General features: G+C 40.4%; 2 protein-coding genes across 2 annotated transcripts; one reads left to right on the top strand and one right to left on the bottom strand.

Annotated features, from left to right (window-relative positions):
* Positions 1-5,486: 5,486 nt before the first annotated feature.
* cabp2b (calcium binding protein 2b) lies at positions 5,487-16,472 on the top strand. The gene is made up of 7 exons (XM_056257266.1): positions 5,487-5,632; positions 7,076-7,318; positions 15,275-15,305; positions 15,400-15,531; positions 15,941-16,050; positions 16,133-16,280; positions 16,401-16,472. Exons 1-7 carry the CDS (start codon positions 5,546-5,548, stop codon positions 16,424-16,426), a joined length of 777 nt encoding a protein of 258 aa, XP_056113241.1. The 5' UTR covers positions 5,487-5,545; the 3' UTR covers positions 16,427-16,472.
* A 1,841-nt stretch (positions 16,473-18,313) lies between these two features.
* Positions 18,314-20,569, bottom strand: crybb1l1 (crystallin, beta B1, like 1). The gene is made up of 6 exons (XM_056257267.1): positions 20,461-20,569; positions 19,985-20,082; positions 19,783-19,901; positions 19,559-19,691; positions 19,332-19,474; positions 18,314-19,004 (listed from the first exon to the last, which is right to left on the bottom strand). Exons 2-6 carry the CDS (start codon positions 20,075-20,077, stop codon positions 18,833-18,835), a joined length of 660 nt encoding a protein of 219 aa, XP_056113242.1. The 5' UTR covers positions 20,078-20,082; positions 20,461-20,569; the 3' UTR covers positions 18,314-18,832.
* Positions 20,570-21,819: the final 1,250 nt, after the last annotated feature.

Below are 21,819 nucleotides of genomic sequence, written 5' to 3'. Positions count from 1 at the left end.
CCCGGCACGTGCGTCGCTCTGAGCGAGAGCAGGTGACACTGAGACCAACCTAAGATGCGTTCTGTCAGCTGGAAGAAATTCCTGGATCTGACTCCGCCCTGACGGTTTAGATAGGAGACCACGGCTATATTGTCCGAACGGATCAGCACGTGGTGACCGTGAATGCGCGGAAGAAAGCGCGTGAGCGCGTTCTCGACCGCCAGCATCTCCAAACAGTTTATGTGGAGGAGACTCTCCTGAGCTGACCAGGGGCCGAAGGCCGGTGAGCCCTCGCAGACCGCACCCCAACCCGTGTTGGATGCGTCTGTCGAGATGACTTTTCGGCGAGAATAGGTCCCCATGGAAACGCCCCGCTGAAACCATTCTGCCACGGTCCATGGCTGCAGAGCTGTGATACAGGTCTGCGTTACCTTTATCAGCTGGCGGCCCGTGGTCCACGCGCGGTGAGACACACGGCTCTTCAACCAGAGCTGAAGCGGGCGCATGGGCAGTAACCCCAGCTGGAGCACCGCGGAGGCTGAGGCCATGTAACCCAACGCCTTCTGAAAAGTTTTCAGAGGTGTGAGTCTGTTCATCTGAAAAGATGCGGCGAGACGCTGAACACGGCGCGCGCGCTGTGTTGACAGACGAGCCGTCATCGTGACCGAGTCTAGCTCTATACCCAAGAAGGAGATAGTCTGACTGGGTTGTAGTGCGCTCTTTGTCCAGTTGACAGAGAGGCCCAAAGCTTTCAGATGGTCGAGGAGAACTGTACGATGAGACAGTAGCTCTCTCTGTGATTGTGCCAAAATCAGCCAGTCGTCCAAATAGTTCAGTATTCGCAGCCCCTGACTCCGCAGGGGGGCGAGCGCCGCATCCATGCACTTCGTGAACGTGTGGGGTGCTAGGGATAGGCCGAACGGAAGGACGGTGTATTGATAAACCTGGCCTTCGAAGGCGAAACGTAAGAATGGCCTGTGAAGGGGATTTATCTGAATCTGAAAGTAAGCATCTTTCAGATCTAGTGAAATGAACCAGTCGCCCTGGCGCACATGCGCGAGGAGTTTTCTGATAGTGAGCATTTTGAACGGTCTCTTCATGAGAACTTTGTTCAGAAATCTGAGGTCTAAGATTGGTCTGAGGCCGCCGTCTTTCTTTGGAACCAGAAAATAACGGCCGTAAAACCCCGACTCGCTCATAGACAGAGGAACTCTCTCTATAGCCCTTTTGCACAATAGTTTTGCTATCTCTGAACGGAGCAGAGTCACTGCTTCTGGGTTCACAATAGTTTCTAGCCGCGCTCGGAAACGTGGAGGGCGGCGGTGAAACTGTAAGTGATAGCCTAGCCTTATTGTGTTTAGCACCCACTGGGAAATTCCCGGAATAGCTTCCCACGCTTTGAAGCACAACGCTAAGGGGTGAATGGCTACATGGTCCCCGTTGCTGCACATAGCGGGCTGCGCGGGCGCGCTCATAGAAGATCATAGAAGCTCATAGGAGTTTAAGGGCCGTGTAACAGAGTGAGCAGAGGTGGGACGTGCACACGGGCTCGTGGGCGCGCTTATGCACTCTGAAACTCGAGCGGGTTGGAACCGCTTTATGAGAGTGGGCTCTGTGAGAAACACGGGAACTGAAGTGCTTTTGTGTATGAGTGAACACAGTGTTGTGGGCACAATTTCTACACAGGAGGCTTTTATGCTCTTTTTGAGATTTCTCTGGGTCGCCGTGAAAACGGCGTTTGTGCTCATGCAAGCGGGAAAGGGGACCGGCTTGGTAATGGCGGGGTACACTGCTGTAGTAGCCGCGTGAGCGGGGACTATCAGAGGGCGAAACTTTGACGGCGGTCCGGCCGCGGCGGGAGAGCGGCGTCTTTTCCTCAGCTGTGCTAGGCAGACTTCGAGTGATCAGGTTTCAGCGTGATCCTAGGCCGAGGCCCCCGGGGAGGCGGCGGTCTGTGGCGGCTGTCAGAGCGAGAACGAGGGCGCCCGCCCTGGCGTCGCTGAGAAGTCTGACTGTGCTGAGCTGGGCGCTGGGGTGGGGCTCGTGCAGGAGGCTGGTCACGTGAGCGGGCTGCAGAGGAGCTAGCGCGACGAGGCAGAAAGAGATTCAAGGCCTGGGAGGCTTTCTGCACTTCGGAGAAACGGCCAACGATACCCGTGACAGCAGATCCGAAGAGGCCGGACGGAGAGAGCGGGGCGTTGAGAAAGGCGGCGCGCTCAGAATCTCCCATGTCGGCGAGTGTGAGCCACAAATGTCTTTCAGACACACAAATGGCGGCCATGCATTTCCCCAGGGCTTGAGCAGCAGATTTTGTAGCGCGAAGGGCAATGTCCGTGGCGCTCCTCAAATCCGCGACTGAGGGGGGATTTTTTCCGCTCTCGTCCCATTCACAAAGTAAATCGCCCTGTAGAATCTGAAGGACGGACATGGAGTGGAGTGCAGAGGCTGCTTGGCCGGTGGCTGAGTAAGCGCGGGCGTGAAAGCTCGAAGTCGCTCTGCAGGCTTTAGAGGCAAGCACAGGTGATGAGCGCCATCTCGTGGAAGGCGGGCATAAATGTGCGGCGACCAGGTCCTCTACAGGGGGAATGGAGAGATAGCCCTTTTCTGCAGCTCCGTCCACAACGCGAAGCGGGCGGAAGAGTCAGAGCGAGTTCTGGCAGAGAGCGGGGCATTCCAGGACTTTGTGAGTTCCGCGTGCAGTTCAGGCAGGAAGGGCGCAGCCCGTTTAGTGACGGGAGTCGAGCGCTGGCGGAAGTAGCTGCCGTCCATATGGTTGATGGTCTGCTCGGGGGGAGGGGACCAATCGAGCCCGAGGCGTTCGACGGCCTGTGAGAGGAGGCGCACTAATTCCTCCTCGATTCCAGCGCGGGTCCCAGAGGATTCTCGGGCCGAGGAGGCGTGAGAACCGGACCATTCCTCACTGTCTGAAGCGAGAAGCGAACAGGTTTCCTTGATGTCCGCGGCGTCATCGGAGGCGACAGAGCGGCCACTCGGCGGCAACTGTACGTCCGGAAGCGGCGGAGAAGGAGAGCGGGAGGCGACAGGCTCCGGCGGGATGAACGCTTCCAGCTGGGGTTCCGGCGGCCTCTGAAAGCGGCGTTTCTTCTTCTGCGGCGAAGTCAGAGGCGGCGCGGAAGCAACTTTAGTGGCCCGAAGTCGAGCCCGCAGGGTCGACAACGGCATCTCCTCGCAGAGATCGCAGCCGCCATCGGCGAGGGCGAGCTCGGCGTGCTCCAATCCGAGGCAGAGAGCGCAGATGACGTGGCGGTCTCCAGTCTCGAGGGGAGCGCGGCAAGAACCGCAGGAGGATTTACGAGACATCTTTACAAAGACGCTCGGCTCTTTTAGGTACAATACAATACAATATAGGAAGCTTTTTCGTAAAAAGGATTCAAATCCGTCGGATGGCGCTAGCTCGCAGGACGGCTGAAGGTGGCGAAGACGGCCGGCTTCCTCAGTCTCCCAGATGCTCGCTAGAGTTGCCTTTTCGACGACGGCGGCTTCTCTCAGGATCAGCAGATGTGTGTAGCCTCGCTGAAGAGATGAAAAATCAGAGTTTACAGCCTGGGAGGCGAATTTATACTCTCTGACCACGCCCGTTTCGGCGGGCTCTGACGCAATAAGAGCATGTCAGACTCTCATTGGCCGAGAGTTCATTCGCGTCCCCTCATAGGCTTAAGCAGTTCTCTGTGAGCGAACCAATGAGCTGCTAGCTAGCCCGCTCATGGTCTGCTGCAGCTGAACTGCGTTGACAATGGATACAAAATTATAGGATAATTTTTTGGCTTCAATTTCTCAGAAAAGATGAATCTTTCCCGTAGCGTAAGCTAGCTTACGCAATACGAGAGAACCTCTCGTAAGAGAACGAGGATGCACAAATAAGAAATGAGAAGCACCCCCTGAGATGTTTCTCTGCCACAGCACATAACATAACATAATCTCAAATAAATTGGATTTCAGGAATCAAGTAAACCTCAGAAAAGGGTTATTATTATAATCTTATTTTCATAAATTACGAAATAAAAAAAAAGTCTCTCACCTCAGAAAAATGCACTTTCCTGACATAGACGATATGCTTTTTATAGTTATATTAGCTATCGTCCAATCCATATATCTTTGGCTTTAACAAATTTTATCTTAAAGAAAATTTCAGACTGGCGTTTTAATTACACTTTATGCAAATTCTAGTCATCAGAACACAAAAAGAATTATAATTTGATAATGACGTTGCAGTTAGCCTAACGTTGCCAGTCATCAAATAACCAAAGTATTACCCTTACGAAATTAACCGGTTTACTACAAAAAACATGGTTATTGTAGTTAAACCATGGCAACCACAAATTAGCAATGGTTTTGCTACACTAACCATAGTTTCATCATGGTAGGCTATTTGTGGTTGGCTAAAATGTGGTTATACAAATGGTAATCAATTCACCAAAACCATAACTACACTTTTACTAAACATGCTTAATTTTCCTATATTGATCTAATTTCAAATGCTGTATTAAACTAATTTCAGAGCTCTGTATAGGTCATATATTTTATGGTTGCAAAATAATAACCAAAAAAATTATAATTAGGGAACGTTCCGTATAAGTTACTTAAAAGTCCTTGCCACATCTCTCCAGTAACAGAATCATAAGAAATAGAGGTTGATTGCTGTGGCATCAGTTAAGAACATATCCAGGTTTAGATAACAGGATGATAGAGATCACTGCACAACAGCTCATGGTTTATAGTTGATGTTTGTTACACTAATAATTTTCAAATAATATAAAATAAAATAATTTATTGTAAAACAAAATAAAACATTAGAAAACAAAAACTGTCAGAAAGCGCTATGAAATAAAGAAGCAAATTTCAAATAAATAAATGAATTAATAAATAAAAACAAGCAGAAAACAGTGTGTAGAGCGAGGTTATGTGTGTGAGATTTCATATAAACCTTTGTTGTTGTTTTTTTTAATCTACTAACACAGAAACACCTTATCTTACCAATCCAATGCACTTTAGAATGCAGCCTAGAACTCAGACTGAAAAGGGCAAATGAAAGATAAGGAGAGAGAGGTATCGGATGGATAGAGTGTCACCTTCGGAATGTTAGAAGGCCAAAAAGCAGACACGGTATCCTTCAGTATTTCTTTGCCCTGTTGGATAAAACACACCTGGGCAGAGAGAAGGATGACAAACTGTGGACTTCTACAGAGGAGCAGATGACCGAGTCAGATGGAGAGAGACATATAGGCATCAATAGAATGAAAGATGTGGCAAAGCAGAAAGAGGTTTAAATTGATTTCTTTTGATTTTTGAAAAGAAAATTACCACGTTTATCCAGCCTTCCTAATTCAGCTTGAGTTACTGAAGACAGTTCTGAGAAATTCACAGGAGAGTAACGATTGCAATTGCACGGAGGGAACCTCTGACAGGCCCATACTGGGAGGGGTAGAACAGGTGTTGTCTTACTGAGAGAGAGAGAGAGAGAGAGAGAGAGAGAGAGAGAGAGAGAGAGAGAGAGAGAGAGAGAGAGAAGAGAAAGAGAAAGAGAGAGCGTGCCATTGTTGCAAGGATGTTCATGATTATTCGAGAGGGATCAGCAGGAGGGGCAGGTAGTACCGGCGGCATGAGCGCTCCACCGGTGAAAACAGCGAAACAGGTAGAGTCATTCATGTGTGTGCTTGTATTATATGAACTATACTTTTTTTTTGATTCCCAGAGAGTGATTTTTGTCTTTAAAATATTCTGCTCTGAGTAAAATCAGCTTAAAGGTAAATTGTGATTTTTACAATGTTAAAATACCTTGTTTTTCCAGCTTAGTATGCACAGACAACTAAACAGTAGATTGATTTCCATGTAAAGCGTAACTCTTCGGCACTATAAAAACATTTCTCTGTTTGTTTGAGCTCAGCCTGGCTTGGCAACATTGGCACAATCAATGACATAAGTTTTGGGGCAATGTTGCTATGCCAGGCTGAGCTCAAACAAACAGAGAAATGTTTGTTTGATTGATAGGCTATTTGACCGACCAATGGCAGATGGACGGATTGTTCTGATTTGATGCGTTGATTGTTCTGATAAAAAAAACAATCTTTTTTTCCCCCCTGCTATTCTGTTTGCTGAATTTTAAGACTGAACTTAAGCCGGGGACACACTTAACGATTGTAAGGCTGATTATGAATGTTATTTGATACTTACGACTGATCACAAACGCGCCAAGTCAGAGACAGTTGCGTTTAGTCGGTGTTCATAGTAGGTGTTTAAAATCTGCTAGTCGTTGGAAAGCCTGTAAGTGTGTTCAGTTCAGTCTTAGAAAGTTTAATATGAGCACAGCCACTGTAATTATGCTGGATGACTAGTTTAATTTAAGTAAAATTATGTTTACCTGTGTTCACATTAGGTGTGTTCGACTTGAAGCGGTGCTGCATAGATCGAACGGTGTATGACATCAAAGTACAGCGAGAGCGATTAGCATGCTTTCGGATCGCCATCGCGGTACTTTGATGTCATACACCGATCGTTCTGCGCAGCGCCGCATCAAGTCGAACACACCTATTGTCTACATTACAGTACAAACAATACAGTACAAACAATACAGTCAAGTTTGACTGTATTGCTGACATTACAGTTCAAATCTTGATGACAGTTTTACCAGCCAGTGCTCTGACTCCACCCACTGTGACTTTTTTTCTCTCTTAAAAACAACCCACATTGTAATCAAACTGTATGTGTGCCTCACTCCCTTTACAAATTTTAGTAAGGGTGGCGCCATATTGAATTTTACGTGGATGAAAACGAGGCTGAGGCATTTGGTTCTATTATTTCACATAGTAATTTTTACAACTCACAAGTTTCAAAATGGTTTTATGGAGTTTTTGTCTACTTTTGGAACAATCAATAATTATGTTGGTAAACAACACCAGTAGGCTACAGTCTATTGAACACGCTTCACAGCCTTGTTTTTCATCTCTGTCTAAAATTAAATATGGCGCTACTCAGTTCTATGTAGCTTATAATTGCAATTATCTTTAAAATTAGTCCCCAGTTGCTGATTAATCGTCAGCTTAGTTTAGGATGTCTGACCTCCTGTGCCTTCTGACAGGTCCAAGCCGCAATCAAGAAGAAGGTGGAGAAACAGAAAAAGCAAGTCGAAATGGGTGTGGTGGAGGTATTCAACAGCAATGCAAAACCTAAAATGGGACAGCGAAAGAATCAGCCCGTCCTTCCTCCCAGCAGAGGTGGAGATGGTGAGAAGGAAGTTGAAGAGGAGCCCGCTGAGACTGGGGAATCGAAGGAGAAGGTGGAACTCGACCTCGTACCTATCGTTGAGTCTGTGTTTGGCCAAGTAAGACTGCACAAGAGCACCCCCTGCAGGCCACATTCATATCCCATACACATATTGCCATTTCATACCCGTGACCAGCAGTCTTTCAGTGGCCCACTACTACCTTCAATTCTGCTAAATAAATGAGTGTCAATTTTTTGTGAAGTATAAATATCATCATGTTATCTAAGTAGTTTAACTGATTTTATTTTAGTAAAAATGTTATTTAAAATAAATTATTCATCCTGACTAAATGACTAGGTTAGTAGATTTAATGGTAGAAATAGGGTTTATATATAGCAAATCATATAAGAAATTAAATGCATGTCAAAGCATCAGTTTAATGGTAGTTTCTTAGTAAACTTTTTAAGTAAATCTAGAAATCATTATCCAATATGTTCGATTCACCTTTATCCACCCGACCTGACCCTCAAAATTGACTTTCATTGGAAAATTTACTTGAGGTTCACTTTCAGTCAGGTTAATTTAGTGTTATTTTTGTATTACTTACCTATATACTATTATAGTTTTTAGTTATATTTTGAATAATCTTTTATGTATTATTTCAGTTTTCATTTTAATTTTTGTTTAATTTTTAGTAAATTTGCAATATTTCGCATTTTCATTTAACACCATATTTAATTTTATTTCAGCTTTTAGTTTTAGTTATTGATAATAACCCAGTTCAATCTTAAACAATATTTTTTACTTGACTAAATTTAATTTAATTTACCACATGAAACATTTTAAAAATATTTAGATGCATGATGTTTCTATTCTGGGAATGTATAGCCTACTTGTGTCCCAAAGTGACTTACTTCATTAGCAAATAGGTGGTTAGGTGACTGTCATGCATGAGACGACAGGTTAAGGAGCTGTCCTAACAAGCACGTACCTGTCCCCTCGTGGTTCATCCGCTCATGAGTCGTGACCTGGTCTTACCCTTGTAGTGTTGCATTCCCACACTATAGGATAACCTTGCGTCCAGTGGTAATCACCTGATATCGAGCTTGAATCACCAGCGGTGAGCACACTAGAAACACAATCTCGTCCACTCACCTTTCTGGAAGAGGGATCATTGTTTGTTATTGTCATAATTATTTAATTGGCTTGGAGACATAGATAGCTACAAACTCATTTAGGATGATGCATTTACTGAGTCATTGCCTAAGCTGAATTTAATAAACATCTTTTCTTGCTTTTGTTTAGTCAAAAGTACTGAAAAAAGAATGAACTATTTTAGGTTATATTGTTATTTACTTTTTTGTAGCTTACATTTGCAAAGTAATTTTCATTAGAGCATTCTCTGAATGAAACTCTATCCATTTAAGTTACCTGAGAATGGGTATTGTTAGATAAAAGGGTTAACACATATAGGTTGACCAGTCTGACAATAGATTATCTTTAAGTCAATAAATAAAGCAAAGGATCTGAACTGGAAACGCGAGTAACTCTCCACTTAAATGGGAGGGTGGAAAAGCAAAAGAGGGTGTTTTATTTCTGAAAATCGATTTTATAGTAAATTAAACCCATGCTAAACATATGGCATTTTTCAAAAACAAGGAACTCAATCTACCGAGAGGTTTTTTTTCCATCTCAGGCCAGTTGAACTGTTTCGACATATAAAAGTGTTTTTATAACCATGGATATTAATGAATTCTGTATATTAGTGCAGCTTTAAAGTTAAAAAAGCGGCTTTCAAAATTTGATGCCAATGACCCCCAAATAAGTATTAATTGTTACTTTAAAAAGTAAGTTAATATTTACTATTACTTATTACTTACTATTACCCAGTTTCTAAAACATAAAAGCATCTTTAGATTTTCATGAATACATGTAAAGATCCATTTATAATCTGTGAGGGGTAAAGGTGTTATAAAGACAACATAATTTTTTGCTAGAATAATTAATTGGCATTTATATTGTTACTGTACTAAAGCAAATAAGTAAACGTTTATTTTACATACTAAACATATTTTTTTTATTTGAATTAAGTTGACTATACGTCTGTTCTTCCTTTTATTAGATTAATGTTAGATGCAGAAAAACATTTTAAGCCTAATTTAGATTAAAATTATTTGGAATTATTTTTAAAATGATAATGCAATTGGATTTTTTTGTGATTGTTTTACAATACATATTGTTCCAAAGTAGTGTTTTTAAATATTTGCGTTAAACATATTTGATCGTTATTTTAAGCCCTCAAAAACATTTAGTAAAATCTCTTTTCTAATTTTTCGCAGACCTCCAGCACCTCCTTGTGGCCACTTTATGATCCTTGTTGTTGTTCTAAAACAACCACTTCGTGTAGGCTATATGAGCATCTGTGTGCATTGCTTTTTGTCAACACTGATAGCAAAGAGAAAAATAAAACACTGATTATAGCAGCATAACCTAAAAGCATTTCCTGTCATGTTTCTCTGTCAATACACACAGAGAACACTAGGCCTATATGATTGCTATTACTCATGCAGTTTGCATGTACAGCAGCTGGTGAACTCAAACACATCTGGGACTCAAGTCCCACAATGCTCAGCTGCTCATAGAGTGACCTCGTTTGACTTGACTCTAATCTGTTGGCTCAAACATGCAGACTCAAACTAATTCTTCCTCATACGCACCACAAATGCGTCATGATGGTTTTTGTATTATACACTATTATACAATAAAGTGTAGCATTTATCTACATTTGCTGATCTTTTCTTTTAAACAACAATGTTGGCACAGAAACACAGTTTCTGCTTTCACAGTTTCAACGTGTATGTGTGATTGGATTAGAGTAGATTATCATTTCTGGCAGGCTGGTATATACACAGGGCAATGTCGCAGGGTTTTACTAAAATATGAGTGCGGATTAAATAGTGGTTCTCTGTTCATCTGCCCAAAGGTGTGCTTTGATTAGACTGGGATTATCACATGCACACACACATACACAACTTTCACCCGTTGTTAAAAAGACAACCATTCTAGCTTTTAACCTCCTGTATTTTTCATTTGACTCTTCATAGTAACATTACAAACTATGCATTCTTTCTTAGTGGTCTACCAATATGTTTTTTTATATGGCTTATACTGATATCTCGTATCCATTTGGCTGATATAATAGCTGTAAGGAACTTAGCTCTAGGAAATATTAATAATCAATAATAACTTGTTATGATTAATTATGAATATTTGGGTCAGTTAATTGGATTAACTTGACATGGTTAAATTAATATTACAATCAATTAATCAGTTTGTCCAACGAACTCTTTTGATTATTAATTTATTCTAAGAAAAGGGTATCTTCAATGGCCACAGAAGAATAATAATTTCTTAGCATGTACAGCGCTTTGAGCATGTAGCAAGATCAAGATCGTAAAAGAGACTTTGTTTGCAAGCAGTGAATCAGAACCAAATACATAAAGTGCACAAGTTTTATTAACTAAATCATAAACATGAATAAACTAAACAAACATACATAAATACTAGGGGTGTAACGGTTCACAAAATTCATTGTTCGGTTCGATACGATACACTTGTCACGGTTCGGTACGTTTTTGATACAGCAAAAAGAAAGAAATGCCAGAGAAATGTCCTTGATTTAATTTTTTAATTATATTTTTATTAAAACTAATCATAAAGTATGATATTTTTTTACTTTGAGCAATGATGGAGCTATACTTGACTTTTCTTAGGAGCATATAAAACAAAACAGCTCCTTGGACAAAATGAAATGTAATATTGTAGTAGTTATAAACAAAGGTTTATTTTAGTTCAGATTAACATTTGATGGCAGCAATTGTATTCATAATGTCAAAATAAAACTGACGTAATGTTACCTGCAAGCATTATAGCCTAGGCTACTATTCCTGTCAAACGTCCATGGTTACAGTTAGTAGTGTTACTACAGTACATCCATGGTGAATGTTGCTGATCTGTGGACACTGGATAGTTCATTCATGGCACAATGTTTCTTCCTGGTTTCCACGTCAGCGGTGTTTGATCCGTTAATAACGGAGAAATGTGAATGTTTCTCACTAGATCTCGCAGCGATGTTATTACTTCACTGGCGAATTCAATTTTCTTTACTGGATTGCGCTGTGTAGTAACAGCGCTGCTCGATTAAGATCGGCTCGCGCTGGTCCAAACTGATAAACGGTCCGTCAACCACACATTAACGAGTAGCTCAGTTTCGTTCCGATTACATTACATTTGCCATTTGATGTTGGGCAATGTTGTAGTCACGCCAGCATCTCTTACATTATGAGTGTGCTTGCCACACGCAACGCGCCTACATTTGAAATAACGAAATGTTGGTCGGCAGGAAAAATGGTCCAACGGTTCAATACGAATACGTGTATCGTTACACCCCTAATAAATACATAAATACATGTGTAGGAAAAAGGAGTGAGAGATGGAATGATGTAACGATGGAGAAGATCCATCTAACTATAAGAACCAACAGCATTTCATTTTCACATTTCATTGAATTGCATACTTGCATTTGTAGTGGGAACAATTCTTGAGGTTGTGGAAAATTGAAGTTGTTGTGGGTTCCGGCAGTGGCAAGTGGAAGTTGTTTGAAACTTCCATGAAAAAGCATGAGCACATGGCTGGTTTGGTCAAGGCCTGGGGCCCTGGGCCCTGTTGAGGCCACGCCGAGCACCCAGGAGAAGTGAGGAAGTCGGAAGAGTGGGTGATTGGAGTCGTTGTTGGTTGGAGTCCTGGTTCCAAACTCCTGAGATTGTCCTTCATTCTTTGTGAGAGAGTCTTCTCTCTCCTGCATGAGCCCATATCTGTTTGGATCAAGGCCTGCTGGGCCCTGGGGCCCCCGTGGAGGGGGAGGGGGTTCCCCAGTATCACCAGAAACAGTGTTGCGGCTGGATGAAAAACTAAGAGAGGGAGGTCACATGTGGACTGTCTCTAATAAAGGCTGAGAAAGATCCAACCCCTAAGGGTTGACTGGACCAATAAGCAAGGTGAAATGTCCGAGTGGGAAGGTTGCTCTAGTTAATTTACGAGTCTTTGTCCCAAGCGTGGTTATACCTTCATTAATGCTCATATAGATATAACACATCCACACTGCATTCTAGAAGAAGGTGATGTACATCAAAGTGTGAGTCATTAAATGAGGATTAATTAGGTAGGAGGCATGATACATAGTTGGTTGTATACCAAGGTATACCATATACATAATAGTACACAAGACAGTAAACCATTTACACTGTTTCTTTCACAGTTTTATGCATGTTCATTTATAGATCAGTTAGTCTATGATTAATGCAGCAAAGTCTGCAAAGGAGATCACATGATCAATGCCATGCATTTTATAGAAGAAATAGTAGAAATAGTACGGAATATTAAATATTTTTATTTTATTTTATATAATCCTACAAAGAACCCCAGTTAAAATGTTGAATCCCAGATTTTCCAAGTGGTGTGAGACATCATAGCATATTGAATTTTTAAATGTAATAATTTAATGTTGAGCAATACAGAAATTGAGTGAAATAAATGCACACTTATTTTGCACAAGATGTAGGCTACTCTAAAAAAGAAAAAGGAAACATTAGTTTCCAATTAGTCATTTGAAATAAAAATATGGACAATATATGAATATCTCCTGGTTAATCGACCACTGCTCTTTCTTGCACTTATTTGTTTCTCCTCTGTTTCTCAAATCTCCTTGTGCTCTCATCATCCCGTGGCTCTCCGTCTTTAATCTGAAATAGGGATTAAAAAAGCTTCTCATTTCTCACCCTCCCCTTACCTCCCTCTCCCGCTCGGCCTCTCTCTCTTTCAGCTTGCCACGAAATCATTTGCATTGGACTGCAATCTGTGAGGAAACAAAGTGAGTGGATAGGGAAGAGAGGAAAGAGGCAGGGAGATGTGAAAATGGCAAGAATAGGGAGAAGTGTTCTTGTTCTATGAAACATTAGTGTTGTTTGTGGTTTGCTTTGACTGATAGTTATAATGAGAAAAAATGCAAAGGTTTAAAGAGACATTTTTTTAGAGTAATAAACAACATGGACTTTAAGTAGCTTAATATGGCAGCAGGCGGGTGTTATATTGTCATTCCACTCTATAAATTAATTCTATAAAAAGAACAGAAGAGGTGAGGTAGGAAACATCTTCACTGAGGATTAAGTCATGGGAAACTGCACCAAACCATCCATGAAAAACAAAATGAAGAAGGTAAGAGAAACCTATTGAAAGGTCAGGGCCTGTGTATCGGGGAACTGTGTTTCTGTGTTGAATGTAATATTGAAGTGAGACTTTAAGACTTTTATAATCTAGATATTTTGTTATCAGTATTTTAATATACTTTAGTTTATAGACATGTCAAACAAATTGGCTAAAATGTGCTTAATTAGATTATGTCTCAAGTCAAATTTGGCCTCACCCCAAGGGTGTGGCTGAGGGTAAAGTGGCTGGGCCAGTGGCGCCAGGGCCCCGCCCACCCGGAGACGCTGACGGAGAAAATGAAGTAACTTCTGAGTTTAAGGAGCCTCTGAATGCACTGGTCCAAAACTGCACCATGCTACATAATATCGTGGGACCCGCATGCATCTTCCTAAGACAGGGCTTCGCACAGTCACAGCTCGTATGTACTATGAAAAACTAAAAACATAGTGTCTCAGCATCTACATTCTCCACTTGCATTAATAGAAAAGATCACATCATCGTCATTGTGAATCATCTACTACATTTCACTCCCGTCCACTGGTTTGTTGTAAAAGATCATGCAGGGAATGGAAAGATAAGTCATCCTAAAGTGGGAAATAAAGTGATGTTTGCAGGTTTGTTTCATTTTCCTGCTTAAGCTTATTTGTTCAGCAGCCATCAAAAGTTGTCCAAAAGTCTCGCTCAATAGTTTGAGATCAGTAAGATTTAAAAAAAAAGAAAAGTTTTTGTCATTTATGCAAGGCTACCCTGCAAGGCTACATTTATTTGATCATTTATTTTGATTCAGTAAAAACAGTAATATTGTGAAATATTATTACAATTTAAAATAACTGTTTTTTATTTTAATATATTTAATATATATTTAATATTTAATTTAATATACTTTATTAAATTAGTATATTTGAAAAAAGTGATGAATAGAAAGTTCAAAAGAACCGTATGCACACTGTAAAAAAATATTTTCATGATTTGTTATCACAACTTTTTTTCTTTTGTCCAAATCAACTTAGATAATTAATGTGGTTCAAATAACATAATATTTTGAGATTCTGTTAATTAATCTCCTTCTTTGTATTAACTCCAATTTTTTATTTCAATGAACTCCAAATTTTAAGTCAACCAGGTAACTTTTTTAAGTTAAGCCAACTATTTTTTTTACAGAGCATTTATTTGAAATAAAAATCATTTTTTTTAACAATAATGTTTACTGTAACTTTTAAAAAATTAATGCATTGCTGAATAAAAGTATTGTATAATGTTTGACTATCGTCTCTGGTTGAGATGAATGACAATGGATTTTTAACAATGCTTTTTTATTGAACAGTCTCTGTGAGGATATGATATACAGTTAACTGAGAAAGGATTCTGCGCTGCATTTGCGCCATATGCAATCCACTGGTTTACAATATGCGTATATGCATGTTTTTACTATATGGTATTATTGGGTATTATAGATAAAGCTGTAAATGGAAAAGAGAATCATCTATGGGATTTTCTCAAGGGACTCTGTTTAACCTCATCCACTCTCTATCTCTATTTCTGTGGGCCCTCCACAAGTTAAACCCCCCAAATCTCCTTATCTTTTAGCTGCTGCCGGGCAACTTTCACTGTGTAATCTAGTGACTACCCATGTCACTACATTATTACACATTGGAATCAGTCCTCAAACTTGCATTTTGTCCCAGTTTCTCATTTCCACATACCCATGTGTTTTGTCGTTTTGATGATTCAGAGAGAGAGAGAGAGAGAGAGAGATGTCTTCAAGTGCATCAGTGTTTAACGCCTTTCTTATGTCTCTTGATTTAACAGGACAGGGAACTGCGGCCAGAAGAGATAGAAGGTATTCACAGAAACCACACTCCTCACCCAAGGTCAGACTGGTAAACACCCTGTTCCTGCATTTCAACATCTCTTTCCTTTTTGTATTTATGCAGAACTAAGAGAAGCCTTTAAAGAGTTTGATAGGAACAAAGGATACATCAACTGCAGGGACCTGGGCGAATGCATGCGGACGATGGGATACATGCCGACAGAGATGGAACTCATTGAACTGAGTCAACAAATAAGTGAGTGACATCACTGAGAAAGCAGTTATGATCTGTGGCAAAATGCCCATGCAGATATTATGGTACTGTATTATAGTCCAAAAGTCTGAGACCATAAAACAAATCTGGGATTTTTAATTAAATTAAACTTTTCAGTCTTCTGATTTAAGTTTTTTTTAAATTATTATTATTATTAAATGTAATAATAAAATGTAAACATTTTGTAATAATTTATAGAAAAAAATAAGAAAATGAATAAGGGAAATTTTAATCTGTATTTTCTGTATTTTTAAGGATAAAATAATAAAATGTAATTTAAAATAAAATTGTATTTAACATTTTTTTAACATTTTGTATTATGTTACAGAAGAATAAAAAGTAGAAAAAAATCACTTGTGTTTAAAGCCATACATTCTCTGTATTTTTTAAGGTGGGGGTAAAATCGACTTTGAGGACTTTGTGGAGCTCATGGGCCCCAAAATGCTGGCAGAGACAGCAGACATGATCGGAGTCAAGGAGCTGAGAGATGCCTTTAAAGAGGTACACACACTCACACACACTCACACACCACTGTATTGACTGTAGCCATCAGTGGCCTTATCAGCATTTTACCGGTGTGCAGTTTGACTCCAATGGTGATGGGCAAATCAGCGTCACAGAACTGAGAGAAGCCATGAAAAAGCTGATGGGAGAACAGCTGAAACCCAGTGATATTGACGATATCCTTCGTGATGCCGACCTCAACGGGGACGGACGGGTTGACTTTGAAGGTAAAAGAGAAAGATGGACAAATAAGGATGACTAATATTCTCCTTTCTTAGCATTTTCAGTTTACCTCACTGAATAGTATTTCTGTTTTCCTTTTTGTTTTTCCTCACTCAACCTTCCAGAGTTTGTGAGGATGATGTCACGTTGACGGAAGCCACACAGACATTTTACAGACTTTATTTTCGTCATAAGTCACTACGAGGGACACATGGTGCAGCTATCTGAATGTTTTTCGATAGGCCTCAAGAGATAAAATTTGTAAAAATTATTTTTTAATTTTAAGTAGGCCTAAGTATTATTAAGCAGTCTCTCATTTCAGTATAGTAGCCTAATGTTGTAATTGTACTGTTTAATTGGTATTTTCAGAGATATATTTGTCTGATTACGAGTGTATTGAATTTGTATAGTGTGCTTAATTTTTTTAAAATAAAATAATTTGATTACAGTGGTTTGATAACCGTTCACGTCTCTTCTCTTTGTAGCTATCAAGCAGACTGTGATTTTAACACATTCACCCAGAATGAGAACAGTGCCACCTACAGGTCATGAGATCTGAAAAATTGCTTTTTTAAGGCTATTTATTTTCTCATAACTTTTGAACAGTTTGTCAGAAAATTGTGACCTTGGTGTCTATGGATTCCTTGAGTCATGCCAAATCCGAGGATTTTGCCAGGATCGGACGAACCATCAGTCCGCCATTTTGAATTTTGCAGAAATTGCAACATATTTGAAATGATTTGACATATTGACACAAAATTAAGTAGGGATCATCATCAGCATGTCCTGAGGTACATGAAAAGTTTGAACACAGTGACACCTAGTGTTCCAGAGATATAAGTTTCTTTGTTGCAAAAACACTATTTGAAAACATTGTTCAAAATTTGTTTTCTCTGTGTCCTTAATTTCCTTGGCTTATGCCGATTCTGATGATATGTAATTTTTCTCTTTCCATCATTTTATTTGTCCACCATTTTGAAGCAAATGAAAAACTGTTTTTTTTCCGCTACTCGTACAAACTTTGTCCAGTTTTGTCCAAAATCAGATCAGAAGATCTTTGGACCGAGCCACACAAAATGACTAAACGGATTTTTGATATTCACTAACGGCCCTGAGAAATCCCTCACAAAAGTTGACCATGCATATGTTTGTTGTCTTATGCTAGTTATCTTTGTATGCCAAATGGTTAGCATGCTTACCAATTGCCATTCTTTCTAATGTGGCTCTTCAGCTATCAGGTTAACCGTAATCTACGTTAGTATGAAGTTATTTTAGCATGCTAATCTGGTTAACATCCCAAGTAATGCTTTTGTTTGCTCATTCTCACACTGAAAGCTCTCCTCAGCAGCCTATATTGCATGTACATCAGTGAGTAGCTCAATGTGTTATGCCACAGGCCCTGAACGTCTTACATCGTGGCTTCGAATCCAGTGTGTTACATACCCATACCGCAAGAGTTAGGCTACTGTGGCCTGAAATGATGCAAAAGTTTTTTTTATGTTCCAGACATTTCTAAGAATTATCTCATCTGAATACAAAATGCAATGTGTTTATGTACAAATTCTTCAGTTTGAGTTGATTTTCTCTTGATGGAACTTCGGCATCTGTGTGAAATTCCCGTGTGGTGCAACTTTATAAAGTTGTGTGCTATGTTTTTACATTTTGATTACTTAAATAGGCCATGTATTTTTTTCATTCTCATATAAACTTCTGTTCATTTTGAGGTCATCCTACCTGTAGGCTACATCTGAACCGCAAGACCATCTGGGGACTTTTGGTATAGCATACATGCGCTATTTAACATAGACTACTATTATTTTAAATATATTTTAATAATCTAACTTTATTAAAATTCTTTAAAAATCATGATGTAAGCCTACAAGTTACAACACATAAACTGACATTACATTTCACACTCCTGTGAAAATACACCAGTTTTACTTCATAATGCACATGATTATTATTATTAGGCCTCATGATTATTATTAACAGCCATGATTATATATGCATGACATCAACATATTGACAAAGACGAAAGTTTCTTATCAAGCTTGTAGGTTTTTATTGAAAAGGTGACCAGGATTCTGTACAGCAAGCAAAGAGAGATTTCTAGAGCACAGGAGCTTCTCTCTCCTCATCCCTTCATCTCTCCCTCTCTCTTTCCATGCTCCTGGGATAAGAGGGATGTGGGCAGGGGAAAGAACGGATGACAAAAAAAAAAATGTAAATAAATTATGGAAGGAAATAAAAGAACCCGTGATGCAGGAGAGAAAGAGAGGAGAGGAACTAGGAAGGAAGAGGGAAGTGTGTTTATCGGTGCCTCCATCCTACACAGAGACACTCAGAGGCCTGGGAGAATCACTGCCCCGCTGGACTTTACCAGCTCGACAGACACAGACTGCAATGTGAGTCAGGGTGTCTGTCACCCCGAAAACATCCGCCCCTCATAACGGCGGCACGGGGAAGATGCAGCCTCTCAGACGTCTCTCCTCCTCTCCTTCCTCTTGCGCCCTTCTCCCTCTACTCCACCTCTCCTCTTCCTCTCCTGGACTGGCCCTCACTTGCTGGCCATGGTGTAGCAGCCGTGCGGGTGCCACTGCATGTCACGGATACGCCTCACAGACTGAAACTGAGGGCAACGGGCGCCGTACTCGTTAAAGTGTCTGTATTCGCCCTTCTCCAGCAGGTACTGGCTGCCACGGTATCCGGGGTACTGATAGCCAACCCAGCTGAGAAAAAAAAAAAAAAGAGTCTGCAGGTTAGTTTGTGCACCCTTGATATTCAACTAGCTTAAACTCATTTATATAAACCAGGGTTGTTATAGTAAATTAAACCTTTTTTTTTTTACTTGAAATAAAATAAAGGTTAAACGAAATGAATTAAAGAATAAAAAAAAACAGCTAGTTGCATCTTGTTGTTTTCAAAAAAAAAAATTTTCTGGTTAACAGTTTAATAAGTTTTTGACAGCCACATTGATCAATACTATCAAGCTTTTGGGAAGTGCACAGAGGTTTGTCCAAGTGAAACCTCAGGGGTCACAGGTACTTTGCACTTACGTTCCACAGCTGACCATGATGCTGCCAACTCTGTCGGTGAATCCGTAGGAGAACAGGCTGGGAACGTCATCATCCATGATCTCCATCTTGCGGCCCTTGTACTGACCAACCTCATACAGGCAGATCTTGTGCTTCTCAGGGTCCTGCAGGATCAAGAAAGTAATCAATGCAATTCGAATGCATTCAAATAATGGGCCTGAAGGTGCATTGTGTGTGCATTCACACACCATTCTGACGGGTCTGAAGGAAAGCAGGTAGTCGTTCTTCTGACAGTTGCTCCAAGAATCCCAACGAGGATACTCGCCCTTCTCCAGGATGTACATCTCACCGCAGAAGTTCATCTGCTCAAAGCCCACAAAACTGCAGAGGGCACATGAAGAGGTGAGTGAGATCTGTTATTCTTCCTAAAACGTGTCTTTTATATAGATGCAGACTTTACAGTGATGCTTACGGTCCACACTCCACACGTAGTGAGCGAACTCTGTCCATGCCCATATCACAAACGTTCATGCACTCGGCGTTAATCTCAATCATGCGTCCCTGGAAGTTCTCCTGGTCGAACACATGCATCTAATGGAGAGAGAGAAACCTGTTAGTGTAATGTTAAATCGACGTCCAAGTGTAGGAGATATGTTTATTTGAAAGATTTTTACCCTGTAGGACATCATGCCCATCTCGGACTTCTTGATCTGGGCTGCCTTGCCGTCGGTCTGGGAGGCAGTCTTTTTTTCTCCACTGGAAGACATGATGCCTGGGGTAAAATTAAGAATAAAGAATTAATAAAAAGGAAACTCTTATAACTGTAATATAGCTCAGAATTGAGAAAATGAGACTAAAGAATAAAGAAATGGGAGGGGCAACCACTAGTTTACATTACATTTTATCATATCTATGCTGGAAGAGAGGGATAAAGTGTTTTAGGACATGAAAAAGTCAAACACATATGTTTGGAATGGATGTAGGGGGTCTTTGGGGCAAACAATATTAAAGTGATAGTGACAAAGGGGAAGTGGTGGTGCGGGTGGTGGTGTTCATTATGGTGATACAAATCAAAACCAACCCTCTTATACTCTCCAAGCTGTTAGGTTAAAGTTTTATGTGTATATGAGTGGATATTCTGCTGTCTTACCTGTGTTCAGTGAGTGTGTGTCCGTACCCAGGGTTCACTCTGAGAGTGTTTGCGTCTGGCCATGCCCGCAGCTTTTATACCCTGGCGCTGAGTCTGTGAGGATTACACTGACACAATGAAACATGCCGTGTTCAGCAGACTCACAGAAAAGAAGCCCCACATCATCAGCACAGAGTGAGAAAGAGAGTATGTGTGTGTAAGAGACAGAGAGAATGAGATAGTCCGAAAAAATTCAAACTCCAAACAAATCACTACCCAATACTGGACTTTCAAGCCTAAAACATAAGCAATATGGGGGCAAAAGTTTATTTATAGGGACTGAAACTGAACCAATAACTTTGATGGTGAAGATTTTTTGCTATTTTACTCTCAAAAAACTGTTAATGCTGTTCACTTTATATGAGCAGATCATTTTCATTTAACGTCATTGTATAAGGTTTCTCTTTCAAACACGATTTATTAAACCAATGATTTAAGTGTTTTACAAAATTTTTCATTTCAATCACATATTCAGCATTGGGGGACCAAAATAAAATAAAATAAAATTGAAATTAAATTAAATAGGATTAAAAATTAAATAGAAAAATACTTTATTGTCATTGAAACGTAATTTGTCTTGGACTTGTAGTGCTGTGCACACACACAAAATATGGTTGTTCTCCTACAAATAGTTATATAAATAAATAAAAGTACATAATAATAACAATCTAAAATAAATGGCAACAATATAAAGGTATAAAACTTTGTGTCACAGGAAACATTCAACAATTAACCATTACTCTAATATGAATATTGGGTGGGCATGCCCCAATTTAATGTCCATTATGGATTATATTGATAAAGTAAAATCACTTTCCTACTGATCTTGTAAAATGTTTAACTTGCATGATATAAATTATATAAATGTCTTTTTATTGATCCAACCATATATATATATTGATCCAAATCGTTTTTTTGAACCAGACATTGTAACTTTTCAGGTTTGGTCCCCCAAATCTTGAGTAGGCTAACTTGCATGAAAATCAGCATCAACTTTCCTCACTGCACCCACAGCAGCTCAGATACATAATTTCAAAATCACACTCAGTTGGAGCAAGTTCACTCAGATGATCCCAGCATTTTGGTTTCATTGTGAGCAGGAGTGCTGACCTGCACGAACACACTGGGGCCAAACCCTTTGTGTCTCCTGCTTTCACCCAAAACGCACTGCACTTGTCAGTGAATGGGCTCACAACACCCATGTGGCACTTCTATAGTATGTGCTGAGCTGGCGACCCTGTGGCCTGTCCGCTAGCCCATCAGAAGGCAGTCCACGCGCACCGCGCGCACAATGGCGGGAGCGCGCATTGGAGTGCGCGC

This window comes from Rhinichthys klamathensis, unplaced genomic scaffold (assembly GCF_029890125.1).
Source record: "Rhinichthys klamathensis goyatoka isolate OS25496 unplaced genomic scaffold, OSU_Roscu_1.1 h1tg000136l_1, whole genome shotgun sequence".
NCBI lineage: Eukaryota > Metazoa > Chordata > Actinopteri > Cypriniformes > Leuciscidae > Rhinichthys > Rhinichthys klamathensis.
Note: the sequence above shows the minus strand (reverse complement) of the source record. Positions and strands in the feature narration are given on the sequence as shown.

What these genes read in the sequence shown, in the direction of transcription:
- cabp2b (XM_056257266.1), top strand. Translation starts at nt 5,546, where the DNA reads ATGTTCATGATTATTCGAGAGGGATCAGCAGGAGGGGCAGGTAGTACC. An exon ending in TGAGAGATGCCTTTAAAGAG is followed by an intron (nt 16,051 to 16,132) that starts GTACACACACTC and finishes ACCGGTGTGCAG; the next exon opens with TTTGACTCCAATGGTGATGG. An exon ending in CGGACGGGTTGACTTTGAAG is followed by an intron (nt 16,281 to 16,400) that starts GTAAAAGAGAAA and finishes TCAACCTTCCAG; the next exon opens with AGTTTGTGAGGATGATGTCA.
- crybb1l1 (XM_056257267.1), bottom strand. Translation starts at nt 20,077, where the DNA reads ATGTCTTCCAGTGGAGAAAAAAAGACTGCCTCCCAGACCGACGGCAAG. An exon ending in TGGGCATGATGTCCTACAGG is followed by an intron (nt 19,902 to 19,984) that starts GTAAAAATCTTT and finishes TCTCTCCATTAG; the next exon opens with ATGCATGTGTTCGACCAGGA. An exon ending in CTACGTGTGGAGTGTGGACC is followed by an intron (nt 19,692 to 19,782) that starts GTAAGCATCACT and finishes TGCCCTCTGCAG; the next exon opens with TTTTGTGGGCTTTGAGCAGA.